General features: G+C 46.8%; 1 protein-coding gene across 1 annotated transcript in view; it reads right to left on the reverse strand.

The window, feature by feature from the left end:
* Positions 1-1,096: 1,096 nt before the first annotated feature.
* The window catches only part of grm5b (glutamate receptor, metabotropic 5b), a 432,178-nt gene continuing 419,153 nt past the window's right edge, over positions 1,097-14,121 (reverse strand). The window contains exon 8 of the mRNA XM_067986328.1: positions 1,097-1,916. Coding sequence (XP_067842429.1) covers positions 1,097-1,916 — 820 coding nt within the window. The remainder of the gene's footprint in view (positions 1,917-14,121) is intronic.

The raw sequence follows: 14,121 nt of genomic DNA on the forward strand, positions 1-14,121 counted from the left end.
ATGTCCTAAAACTAATATATCGTAATAATTCAAGCAATGATAAAATTTAGTCGTGTACTGTATAATGCATAATAATACAATAAGCTCTGAGCACCCATGTGATACTTCTTTCTTAGGGTTTTTAAGTAAAGATGGATTGTTGGTGTCATGCTCAATGAAACTCATTAAACAATATGAATATGATATGCTAGTGTAATCGAATTCATCCACACAATTGGTCACAAGCTATAAGAACCCATAACATCATAAGGGATTATTAGATCTCAGTGATTCATAAAATTGTTGAAATATTCCAGACACAAGAAATGGAGTAAAACATGTCCCATTGTTGATCAATGAAAAAAAACATTGTGATTGCCACTAAAAGTCTTGATGTTACTTATATAAATGTTATTTTGACAGTTTAAAGTAGTCCTTGAGCCAAGTATAAGGGATACTGCAACTTAAACATTCCGCTCCTAATGCAAGATGATATGTTTCATACAATGCATCTACATATGTCCTTTCCAGTTGTTTACGTGTTGGTCATAGATATATTCCCTTCCCATGGATCACCCCACTTCTTTCATACAAAAATGGAAGTCGTTTTGGTCCTGGATCATATGATCCTCATCTGACAAATTTACATTCATTTTTGGTCTCAACCATTTGAGAAGTTTTGCAGTTTCGCATCAGGGAGATAGAAAGTAACAATCTTTGTAACAGATTGCTAAAGTCTTGAAGTCAACTTTACCTGCAATCATGTCTTTTCTTTAAATAGTTGTCATTGTAAGCAATGCACTTGGCAATTAACACCACCTAACCAAGTCATCCTCTTCCCAGTCCTCTAACTAAATACAAGTACAATTCCATGTGAAAAGAGCCCACAAAGTTTAAGGCCACTAGCAGACAGTTTTCTACCAAAAAGTTGTTCTCAAACTACTTGTGGAATTCATTTGATTCCAACATTCAGAGTAATCCCATCTTCAACTATGCAGAATTTATGCCAGTATTTGTTGACATGAATAAAACAAATTATGTTTGGGTTAAAATTGGTGAAAGTTTGCAGATTTCTTATTAGTTTCAGCTCATCTTTAGATCAACATACATTATACATTCACAGAGATGAAGAGCTTTGACTATAGTCACGCAGAACAAGAGTGTCGTATCTAGGCGATGACGGGATGCAAAGTGCTGATTCTGACACAGGAGAGTTGGGTGAACCACTCCCTGAATCAACAGAGTCTCTGAAAGGCGAGGGAGGAGTAAGAGCTACAAGCTCCTCAAAGTCTGTTTTAACCACTGAAGTCTCGGAAGTGCCACCTTTGATGCTTGTGTTTGAAACACCACTTGCAGACTGTGATCGGCCATTCACCTCGATAGCTGGGAGAGGCTGGATATCCGCAAAAGTTGTGATGGGTGTAGGCAGCTGTATCTCCTTAGGAAGCAGGTATGATGGACAGATGGGGGATGCTCCTATGACCCCTGAAGGAGCTGATGAAAGCATCATGGAATTCAGCTCACTGATGTTGGCCGTGAAGCGGTTCACCACACTGCTAATCTGCTCCATCAGAGAACCTTGGGAAGAGCTGCTTCTTTGGACATGCTCAGTTTGGAATGGGGGCATGTCATTCTCTGCTCGGCTGACAGATCCAGCTCTGTGGCTCACAATACTGATGGGTGAGGGTGTCTGTGGTACATACTGGACTGGATAGTGCTCCTCTGCCTCAGAGACATCATACAGACCTTTGATATTTGTTTCTTGATAGCTGTGGCTGCTGTGCCGACTCTCCGAGCTCTTGGAGAAAGGCTTGATGACAGCGGATTGTTTTGAGGTATTATCCTTCTTCGTTATGTGGACAGAAAGCCTCTTCCACAGGTGATGACCTCGAGAAATGCGCTCATTCTGAGCCCAAGTTACGGATTTTCCATTTGAGCTAGAAATGAAATCAAAAGATAAAAAGGAGTTTTAGTGATGTAATACAGGACATCTTCAGTACATTTTTTACGCAATGAATCAGGGACCTGCTGCATCTTGTTTTCAGTCTTCTCTGAGTTAGCAGGGATAACTTTTCTCCTTTTAACCACAATGTAAAAAGTTTCTGTATCTTCAATTCACCCAATGTAATAATTACTTACAATTTGTCTTTAGCTTTTTCTATCATTCATCATCAGTCTTATCTTACTTAATTGTCAAAGCTAGCTTTCATTAATTTAATTGTTGTACATTTGGAAAAACAAGTCTTGTTAGAAATGTATTTAACAGTGCATTCATTTAGGAAAAAAACTAGCATCTGTAGGAAGAAGAGTCCTTCAGGAAATGTTTCATTTAGTTTCTGTGGAATTATTTGGTCTCTTAAACCATTAGGAATTTATTTTATGCAGAACTACATAGAACAGGAAGTTTCCAGCTTTGATTGCTAGTCTGTGCTGAATTCACTGATTTCAGATGGGGCTGCGGTGGGGACATTACAATTAGCCTCAGTGACCCCAGGGAATTTTATAGATGGAGATTCTTGCCTGGTATTTCCGCAGGGATTCGTCCAAAATCCTGCCGGAACTCCAGTGGAAGATTGATGGAATCCCCAGAGAAATTATGTTAACAGCCCTGGAGATTCAATCCCTCTATCTGTAGATTTTCATGTTGCATTAATTGAGCCTCAACACATTAAGCATGTAAAATGAATGAGATGCAGAACGATGTATTCTAACCCAACTGGAAATATGGAAAACATTTTAAAAGTTATTTTAATGGAAAACTGCAAGTTATCTGGCATCAAACTGATTATACAATGAGACTCCAAGAAATTAGGATTCACTTTGAAATCTATGGCCTAGAAATTGGGCTACGTAGTGCCATCTTATAAATGTCATACAGCCTCCTATGTCCCCAAAATGGCAGCCAGGATGCTCATGCACACTTCTGGCTGGAGGTGCGCCGCCTGCCATACTGGGCAAGGACAAACAAGAGGCATCCTTTCGCCATGCCTGAAGTGGGCATTAGTCTCATTGTATATGCAAATAAGGAGCCTAACGCCTGCTTGAGGTCCCCACTGGAAGATTAGTTTGCCCTGAGGCAGCTGCACCATCGCTGGCTGCACTCAGGGGCTTAGAAATTCGAGAGTGCCCATTTTCGTAGAGTTGGTTTCCCTGAGTGCGGCCAGCTCTTCCTCAGCTGATGAAACAGTACTCCTCCATATTAAACACCACTTAGAGGAAGCACGGAATATATGTTAGTTTATATCAATTAGTGTTAACTGTATTCAGGTGGTGCGTATCAATTGGGAACTCTCTTGTATCCATTTATAAGAGTGCTGATCTAGGGTGTGGTGTGAGTGTAATGTGGAGTTCTGTGAATAAAGGTTTGGTAGTAACTGAAGGCCTTGCCCTAGTATTCTATCTTTCACCACCTGGCTATCCAGTTTATAACATAGTAGCAGAGGATGGTTGCCTAAAGGTGGAGGTTGGAAACTATGATTTTTTTTGGACTTAAAACAAAACTTGAAAGCCTGGTGGCCATTGTGGAAAATGGCAGAAAGCAAGTTTAAATCATCAAGGTATGATTTCCCTCTGATGTTCTTGGAGATTGAACCATATGACTAGTGGAAGAATGAGGCTGATATGTGGACATGGGTTACTACTCTGCCAAAAGAGAAAACAAGGCATGGCCTTGGTGTTGTTGCTTCCTGAATGAAGTAAAATCAGGATAAGTTATTTTCTGAGATCTTTTGGATAAAGGTTTTACCTTTCCAATGGAATTTCTGGATCAAATCTACAAGAGTGATGACCTGTTAAGTGCCTGAGGCCTCATTAGCATTTGACAGATTTTGGAAAATGGATGGTCATTCAATGGAAGAGTATATCATGGACTTTAACAAATTGTCAACCTTTTGTACAAAGTTCCAGTTGGGAATCCCTGGATCAGGCCTAGTGTTTAAATTACTAGATTGTGCTAAGGTGTCTCATGGACAGGCAACTGGTCCTAACTGGTCTCTAATTCTTGGGAAAAGAGACTCTGTTGGATCAAATGTCTGCTGCCTTAAAAATTCCAGAGGAAACAATCATTCCCTTCAGTGTTCATGGAACAAATGGAGTCTTCTGTCCACAAAGTGGATGATTTGATGGTTACCAGGTTTTGAAATGTTCCAGACATTAAATGCAGGTGCAGACCAGGTTTCAAGATTTTCAAGGGACCAGATGTAGGTGTCAATATGATGGAAGGATTAAAGACAGTCAGATTGATGATGAAAGCAGGTACAGCAAATCCAGTGATATCAACAGAAGACAAAATTGGGACAGTAATAATGGGTGAATGAATCCCAGGAATTTCCAAGAAAAAAATCAGTAAATTAGTATCATTGAGGTGAATTGCCCAGACCAAATACATCAGTCTTTGAAATGATGCATGAAGAGGAAGAGGTTGAATATGAACAGATTATACTGGTCACAGGAAGTTTTAATCCTGTGATGAATGTATTAGTCATAGCTTCCTTTAATTGTGTGGTGTTAGTGCATGTACTTAAACTGTATGTGGGTAGATAGGTTAAAATGTTATCTTGATTTACTAAGTAGTGAGGATTGATTCAAGGTTAAGGAATATAAATGTTCTACATGTTTTAGGTTTGGAGATGACAATACCTTGAGGTCAGATAAGAGTGTGGTAATTCCATGTAAGATAGCTGGAGTAAACCATTTTATAAGTATGGATGTAGTCTCTAGTGCTTTTGGGTAAACCTTCCAAGAAAAAGGCAAAAAAAAAACTTGACATGGAACATGATGAGGCAATCATTTTTGGGAAATCAGTTGATCTGCAGTTTATCCAGTCAGGGCATTATTGTACCCCCTTAATAAAACCTGATATTTCTCATCAGTGTGTTAGGCAAGTATTAATGGCATCAGGTGATAAAAATAAAGGAGAAAAAAATGCCTTAAAGTTACATAGATAATTTACCCACCCCACTTGTCAACATTTAAAGATCTTGCTAAAAGATTCAGGCTCAGTTGATGAGGAATATATGAGGCTCAGAGATTAGTAAGAACTGTGAAATCTGTAAGAAGTCTGAACTGATGCTCCCACATCCTATTGTAGGTGTTCCATTAGCACATGACTTTAATGTAGTTGCCATGGATCTAAAGGTATGGGACAAAGACACAATGTTTTCAGACATTTTTATTGGTCTGGCTATGAGATTTAGTATTTCTACACTAATATATAGTAAGGAGAAGGTGGTTATTCTAAATACAATTATGGAAAATGGATAGGGACTGGACTTGGGACACCAGCAAAATTTTTGACTGACAATGGAGGTGAATTTGCTAATGAGGAGTTCAGAGATATGTGTGAGAATATGATTATAATTGTCATGAATACAGCAGCTGAGAGCCCTTTTAGCAATGGTCTTTGTGAAAGGAATCATGCTGTGATTGATAGAATGGTGCATAAAATTTTGGCTGATTGAACAGTGTAAATTGTCAACTGCCCTAACATTGGCAGTTCATGCAAAGAATTCTCTTCAGATGGCTGGAGGATATAGTCCTTACCAACTAGTCCATGGGCACAATCCCAAATTACCTTCTGTTCTTTGTGATAATCCTCCTGCTCTAGAAGGTACTACAATTAGTGCCATTTTTTCTGAGCATTTAAATGCTATGCATGCAGGGAGACAGGCTTTTATCAAGGCTGAGGTACCAGAAAAAATTTGTAGAGCACTAAAGAATCATATTAGACCATCTGAGTCAGAGTTCAATTCAGGAGATTTGGTATACTGTAAAAGAGAGGGTCACAGGAAATGGCGAGGCCCTGGTAAGGTCATAGGTTGTGATGGTAAGACAGTAATTGTCCAACACGGCAATCAAACTTTTAAGGTTCAGTCCTCACGATTAATTGGAATGAATTATAAAATCCTGGACTCTGAGCAGTTGATAGCAGTAAACGAGGCACCTTGTGCCTCAGATGTTCATGATTCTTTTGTTGAAGTTCCTGAGGTATAGACTGAGGTAGATCATGGGCTGGACAGTGGTAATGTCAGTGATCAGGAAATACGTGACACAGCTATCACATCCACAGAACAATTGCCCAAAGCTATAATTCAAATTCAGAAGCAAAATAGTGCAGATGCTGGAAATCTGAAATAAGAACAAAGGGGGGAGGAAGGAGTGATTAAAGGCACAGGAAGGTGCTGTGGGAAGTAGAGCAGATGTTCAGCATTCCTCGACCCACTGCTCTCGCCGCTTCCGGAGATCCGTGTTCAACACCATGCCCCGCCACATGCACACTCTCGACCTCTCTCTTCAGCAGCACTGACTCACTCTCTGAGTTGTCCTGGTTCGCAGTTCCATTTCATCTGGCGCTTTAACAAAAAACTTTTTTCTTCCATTCAGGTGTCAAGGGCCGCAAGCTTCAACAACTCTTAGATACCAACACCTCTCCTGATCCTTCTTCCCCTTCCTCTGACCCCATCCCTCCTTTCAATCTCACCCTTTGTCGTGTTTTCACTATCCCCTCTGACCTTCCCCTCTCTGGCCCTGAACGATCAGTCCTCAGCAAAGGCCTCAGCTTCATCCCCCTTATGCCCCCACCTCAATGAATTTTGAGCTCGACACAATGCTGAGCTCTTCTTCTGTCACCTTTGCCTCTGCGCCCACTTCTTTGGCCAGGAGTTTTCCCTGTGCACAGCAGACCCTATCGCCTGTCTTCAGAATTCTTGTTCCACCTGGACTCCTCCCTCTGGTCTCTTACCCTCTCTTGATCTTTTCATTGGGAACTGTCGGCGTGACATCGGCTGTCCCAATTTCTCTACTCCCCTCACTCACTCTAACCTACCTCCCTCTGAACTTACAGCACTCCATTCTCTCCGGTCCAAACCTGACATTGTCATTCAATCTGCTGACAAGGGCGGCACTGTCATTGTGCGGTGGACAGACCTCCACCTTGCAGAGGCTGAACGCCAACTCTCCGAAACCTCCTACCTCCCCCTGGACCATGACCCCACTGCCGAACATCAAACCACAGTTTCCCAGACCATCACTGACTTCATTTCTCACCCCCAGCCCCCAACCACGGCCTCCAACCTCATGAAGCCTCATCCCCACACTGCCCGCTTCTACCTCCTTCCCAAAATTCACAAACAGGACTGACCTGGCAGACCCATTGTTTCAACCTGTTCTTGCCCCACAGAACTTATTTCTTTCTACCTCGACTCTTTTCTGCACTAGTCCTGTCTCTTCCGACTTGTATCCGCGAGTCGTCTGACTCCCTCCGCCACTTTAACAGATTACAGTTTCCCAGCCCTAACCATGTCCTCTTCACCATGGACATCCAGTCCCTCTACACCTCCACCAGGACGGCTTCTTCCCTGAACGGAGGCCCAATCAGTCCCCATCCACCTCCACCTGGCTGAACTTGTTCTTACGTTGAAAAACTTCTCCTTTGACTCCATAAAAGGTGTCGCTATGGGAACCCATATGGTTTTTTTGTGGAATATGTGGAACATTCCTTGTTCGAGTCCCCTCCCTCACTTTTCCGGTACATTGATGGCTGTATCGGTGCTGTTTCCTGCTCTCTCCCCAAACTGGAAAATGTCATCAAATTTGCTTCCAATTTCCACCCTTCCCTTGCCTTCACGCGGTCCATCTCCGACTCTTCCCTTCCCGTCCCTGACTTCTCTATCTCCACTTCTGGGGATAGGCTGTCAATCAATATCTACTATAAGCCCACAGCTCCCCTGATTATGCTTCCTCCCACCCCGCTTCCTGTAAGGACACTTCAATTCTACCAGTTTTTCCCTCTCCATCGCATCTGTTCTGACGATGCCACCTTCCACACCAGTGCTTCTGATATGTCTTCCTTTTTCCTCAACCGAGGATTCCCCTCTACTGTAGTTGACAGGGCCCCTCGACCGTGTCCGTCCTATTTCCCGCACTTCTGTCCTCACCCCTTCCCCTCCCTCCCAGAACTAAGATAGGGTCCCTCTTGTCCTCACCTTTCACCCCACCAGCCTCCACATTCAACATATCATCCTCTGCCATCTACAACGCGATGCCACCACCAAACATATCTTTCCCTCCCCTCTCTTTCAGTATTCTGCAGGGACTGGTCCACTCCCCCAACACCCGCTCTCCTTCCCGTGTGAACGCAGGAGATACAACACCTGGCCTTTCACCTCCTCCCTTCCCAGGGCCTCAAAAACTCTTTCCAGGTGAAACAGCGGTTTACTAGTACTTCTTTCAATTTAGTATACTGTAATTGCTGCACACAATGCGGTCTCCTCTACATTGGGGAGACCAAACGCAGATTGGGCGATTGCTTTGCTGAACACCTCCGCTCTGTCCACAAGCATAACCCTGACCTTCCAGTCGCTTGCCATTTTAATTGCCCGTCCCACTCCCACTCTGACCTCTCTGTCCTCGGCCTCTTACACTGTTCCAATGAAGCTCAACGGAAGTTTGAGGAACAGCACCTCATCTTTCGATTAGGCATTTTACAACCTTCCGGACTCAACATTGATTTCAATAACTTCAGATCATAACCACTGCTCCCATTTTTTCAGACAGCAGGTGCTGGTAATGGTTCTGCTGTTGCCATTTACAGCTCCTCTAGACCCATCTTTTGTTTTTTTACTTGTCCCATTACCACCCTCCTCGCCTTGCACCATCATCCCTTTTGTCATTTAATCACTCCTGCCCTCCACCCTATCACAGGCCTTCCCTTTTGTGCTTCCCTCCCCTTCATCACCCACCAACCCCCCTTTCCCTGGCCCTGTACTTGCTTAAAAACTGTTAAATCTTTAACTTCTTCCAGTTCTGATGAAAGGTCATTGACCTGAAACGTTGGCCCCGATTTTGAAAATAAAATTTTGGGGGCGGGGGGGCTGCGAATGTCAGGAAAATCCCAAGCGGGTCAGGAAGCCGACCCCAAACCGTCGACTTCCGGGTTTCCCACAGACATGCCTGTGTGCGTGCGCTTCCCGAATACAGAAGTCCTGCCGGCTCTAGTTGGCGGCAGGATGATATTTAAAGAAGAAAATGTACCTCATTGAGGTACTTAAGGTACTTTGGGGGTAAAAATTGGATAGGGGCCGTTTTTGGACGCAGGTAGCGTGATGTGTTATTACCCCGCGCCCACTGGCCCCTGCGCAGGCAGGACGCAAGTTTGGACCCACCTGAGGACTCACCTGTAATCAGTGTTCCATTCCAGGCCTTGCACGTGGAATCAGTGCAATTTGCACTTTCCACCACCAGAGGGAGCTCAATCTCTTAAAGGGAGGATGTTTCTTAGAAATCTCTTAAAGGTAGCTGGTACCTGTTATTTGCTGAAAATAACAGTCTACAGTCTGCACGCAGATCAAACATTGCGCACATAAATCACAGATGCAGGTCCCATCCCTATGTTTACACACTGATGAGTTATATTAAAACATTGAATAAAGGTTACGCACTACTAAATCCGACATCCTCCAATCCGCACGCCAGACCTCACCAATCTGCTGATCTGAGTTGGTACCAGGCCTGCGAGAGTGCATGCACCAAGGTTCTCTGCTGATGCACTAGAGACCTTGGGTGCAAAAGGTGGACAGAAGGAGGGACATTCTATATCCGCGGCGGGGACAAGAGGCCCTCCAGACATATATTCAATAGGCAGCGGGAGGCAGCGGGCGACGAAGTCAATGCCAGGCGCACAGCATCATGAACATGGATGCAGTGCAGGAAGAAGTTCAATGCTTTGACATGAGTGGTCAAGGTGAGTGAGGTCAACTGTCAAGTGGTGTCTCCTAGCAACTGCACCACGCACTACACCCCCCCATCCCCCACATCCAATAAACTCTTTCCATCATTACTCAACTCTTCCAATCAGATGCTTCCTCTCACCCTTACCACTGTTGCAAGCCGCCCACCCACAACTCACAAGCCACACATACTGGCAGCTATTCAGCCATGACAGGCACATCACCCAGACACACGCCCCGCTTTCTTGCAGGAGAAGGTGGCGCATATCAAGAGGCAGCAAGTGGCAGTGACATTTAGCCCCTCGAGCCTGTTCCGCCATTCAATGAGATCATGGTGGACCTGTGACCTAACTCCATATACCCATCTCAGCCCCCTATCGCTTAATACCCTTGGTTCACAGAAATCTTTCAATCTCAGATTTAACATTCACAATTGAGCTAGCATCAATTGCCATCTGCAGGACAGCGTTCCAAACGTCTCCCACCCTTTGCGTGTAGAAGCATTTCCTAACTTCACTCGTCCTGACTCTAAATGTTAGGCTATATCCCTGCGTCCTAGTGTTTAAGTCTAGGAGACCTCCAAAAATGTCTCGGTATCCAGAAGCAATAATCCAGCCACTAACCTGTAAATCCTGCATGGTCCCTTTAAATAGCGCTGGTGTGGGGGTCCTCCAGGCACTCTAAGACACATTCAGAAGATCGGGGTTAAGTCCCAAAATGTAGTCTATCACTTTAAATCAGCGTTGCACACTGATTGAAGCCATTTTCTCCCTACTTTACATGATTCCAGGGTTCGTTATCTGCGCCTGCGCTAACTCCTGTACCAAGATGGCGTCTGGTGCACATCACGCAGGAAACGTGTGTGCGCATCCAAAACGCCTTCTTGGATGTCGGAGATGCCGTGTAGCACCGAAACAACGGACGCTACACGGCCCAATTTAGCGCCCTTTATTTCTGACATACTAGACAGTTAAAACGATTTTAGACTTACACAGACGGCTTTCCATGGCTTTCGATTCACGCGCCCTCTCTCCCCCCATCCCCCGGCCCCAACGATCGCCCTCTCTCTTCCACCCCCCCCCACCCCGATCGCCCTCTCTCTCCCCCTCCACCCCGATCGCCCTCTCTCTCCCCTCTACCCGATCGCCCTCTCTCTCCCCTCTACCCGATCGCCCTCTCTCTCCCCTCTACCCGATCGCCCTCTCTCTCCCCTCTACCCGATCGCCCTCTCTCTCCCCCACCCCGATCGCCCTCTCTCTCCCCCACCCCGATCGCCCTCTCTCTCCCCCCCCCAGCCCGATCGCCCTCTCTCTCACCCCCCACCCCGATCGCCCTCTCCCTCCCCCCACCCCGATCGCCCTCTCTCTCCCCTCTACCCGATCGCCCTCTCTCTCCCCCACCCCAATCGCCCTCTCTCTCCCCCACCCCGATCGCCCTCTCCCTCCCCCACCCCGATCGCCCTCTCTCTCCCCCACCCCGATCGCCCTCTCCCTCCCCCACCCCGATCGCCCTCTCCCTCCCCCCCCCGATCGCCCTCTCCCTCCCCCCCACCCCGATCGCCCTCTCTCTCCCCCCCCACCCCGATCGCCCTCTCCCTCCCCCCACACCCCGATCGCCCTCTCCCTCCCCCCACCCCGATCGCCCTCTCTCTCCCCGCCTCACCCCGATCGCCTTCTGTCTCCGCCCCACCCCGATCGCCCTCTCCCTCCCCCCCCTTCCCACCCCCACACCGATCGCCCTCTCCCTCCCACCCCGTCGCACCCCCACCCCGATCGCCCTCTCCCTCCCCCCCACCCCGATCGCCCTCTCGCTCCCCGCCCCACCCCGATCGCCCTCTCGCTCCCCGCCCCACCCCAATCGCCCTCTCGCTCCCTGCCCCACCCCGATCGCCTTCTGTCTCCGCCCCACCCCGATCGCCCTCTCCCTCCCCCCCCGTCCCACCCCCACCCCGCTCGCCCTCTCCCTCCCCCCGTCCCCCCCCACCCCGATCGCCCTCTCCCTTCCCCCCCACCCCGATCGCCCTCTCCCTCCCCTCCCCACCCTGATCGTCCTCTCCCTCCCACCCCCCACCCCGATCGCCCTCTTCCTCCCCCCCACACCCCGATCGCCCTCTCCCTCCCCCCCCACACCCCGATCGCCCTCTCCCTCCCCCCACCCCACCCCGATCGCCCTCTCCCTCCCCCCCCCACCCCGATCGCCCTCTCCCTCCCCCCCCCACCCCGATCGCCCTCTCCCTCCCCCCCCACCCCGATCGCCCTCTCCCTCCCCCCCCACCCCGATCGCCCTCTCCCTCCCCCCCCCACCCCGATCGCCCTCTCCCTCCCCCCCCACCCCGATCGCCCTCTCCCTCCCCCCCCCACCCCAATCGCCCTCTCCCTCCCCCCCCCGTCGAGCCCCCACCCCGATCGCCCTCTCCCTCCTCCCCAACCCAATCGCCCTCTCTCTCCCCCTCCCTCCCCGATTGCCCTCTCTCTCCCCACCTCACCCCGTCCTTCCCCACCCCGATCGCCCTCTCTCTCCCCCCCTCACCCCGTCCTTCCCCACCCCGATCGCCCTCTCTCTCCCTCCCCACACACCTCGGTTGCTTTCTCTCACCCGGCTCTCCCCGTTCCAGTGCTGGATGATGTTTCTCTCTCTCCATTCCCCCCAACCTGCCAATTTTGAGGCCCACCTGAGGATCGCATCATCAAGCATAAATGGGGCAGGTGGTAGTTGAAAATTGCCCTACATATGTTGTGTATATAAAGTTATCTGTGATCTCCAGCCCTTGCAAGTAGGTATTACAATGGGAGGTCAGGTAGCGGTACACACAAGGTGTGTGTTTTGGGATATGCAAGGCTCATATATTTGGTATAAAGATATACCTCTGGAACATTACTGACTGGCTCCCAGAAGCCTCACAACTAAGACTTGCCAAGTGTTGACAGCTTTGGGAACCATTTCCCAACATGGTTGGTACCTTCAGAAGTCATGGTGAGATAATTGGAGATGGGGGGAAATATGGATAGTCTCATTTATTTCTCTGGTTATTTCATGCTGCAGCACATGAGAAAGAAAGCAGTGCTTGGTTTGCATGATATACAGCAGTCAGTATCCTCTTATTAGCTTTATTTTATTTTGTTTAACCTAATAAAGTAAAATATAGATGGAAAATAGCTATGGCCATAGGCAACAACATACAACAAAACAATCAAAAGACATCACATTATACAACCTGACAGCTTTGAGACAGAGTTCAAACTTGGGTCATGAATATATCTGAAATAGCTCCCTAAAGGTTAATTTTAGGATATTTTAGTTCCCTTACATTATATAAAAATACAGTAACTATTAGGAGAGAAAATTTGGATACTTCAAAAAATTAAAGTTTTAGCATTTGGTATACAATAGTAATTACATAGAATTCACGGCACAGAAACAGGTCATTTGGCCCAACTGGTCTATGCCAGCGTTTATGCTCCACATGACCCTTCTTCATCTAATCCGATAAATAACATTAAATAGGAACACTAATAGTTTCAATTCACTTCAGAGGAAGCCGCACTTTAAGAGCTGGTGCTGTTTCGAACTTGCTTTTTTATTGGACAGCTAAGTGTCTGACAAGTGTGCAGCCCCATCACTATGTTTGAGAGTCTTCATAGAATCTACAACACAGAAACAGACCATTTGATCCAACTTGTCCACACTTCCTCCTACTCTAATTAATTAACTCTTCCCACCCTGTTCCCAAATCCCTGTATTTCCTTCTCCCTCATGTATGCTTTAAGCCTTTCCTTAAATGTGTCATTGCTATCTGCTTCAACCAGTCCATGTGGCAGTGAGTTCCACATTCTCACCACTCTCTATGTAAAGAAATTCCTCCTAGATTCTTTATTTGATCTCTTGGGGGCTATCTTCTATTTATGCCCCTTCGTTCTGGACTCACACACAAGTGGAAACAGGTAATTTTAACTTTGGGCATTTAGTAAAACATGTGATATCAACTCGACCACACTTTAAACAACTCTCCTGATTTTCGTTTCGATTTACCTCAATGCCAGCAGCTCACAGCTCAGCAGCACTGTGTCATACAGTGTACTGTGAATCATACTCCTATGGTCATGAGTGCTCTACACACACAAACTTCCATACAGGCCCTGCTCCTGGATGGTAAACTGTTTTGAGAATACAAAATATTGAAAAAAATTGTGCTTAAGCTTTCAATGTCCAGAAGGTCCAATGACGCTGTGTGAAATGACGTCTCCAAGGGAGTCTCTCACTGCTTTGTTCTGGCTTTAGATCAGGACCTGACACGAGTTATACCGTTACTTTTCCATTGCAAAGTGACACCCTTAGTTTTGGGGTCATCTTGTTAGTTCAGTTTTGATCTAGATCTTTACACTTGTAGCTGTGGACTTTCTTGGCAGAAAAATTATTG

Source organism: Heptranchias perlo, chromosome 6, assembly GCF_035084215.1.
Source record: "Heptranchias perlo isolate sHepPer1 chromosome 6, sHepPer1.hap1, whole genome shotgun sequence".
Lineage (NCBI taxonomy): Eukaryota > Metazoa > Chordata > Chondrichthyes > Hexanchiformes > Hexanchidae > Heptranchias > Heptranchias perlo.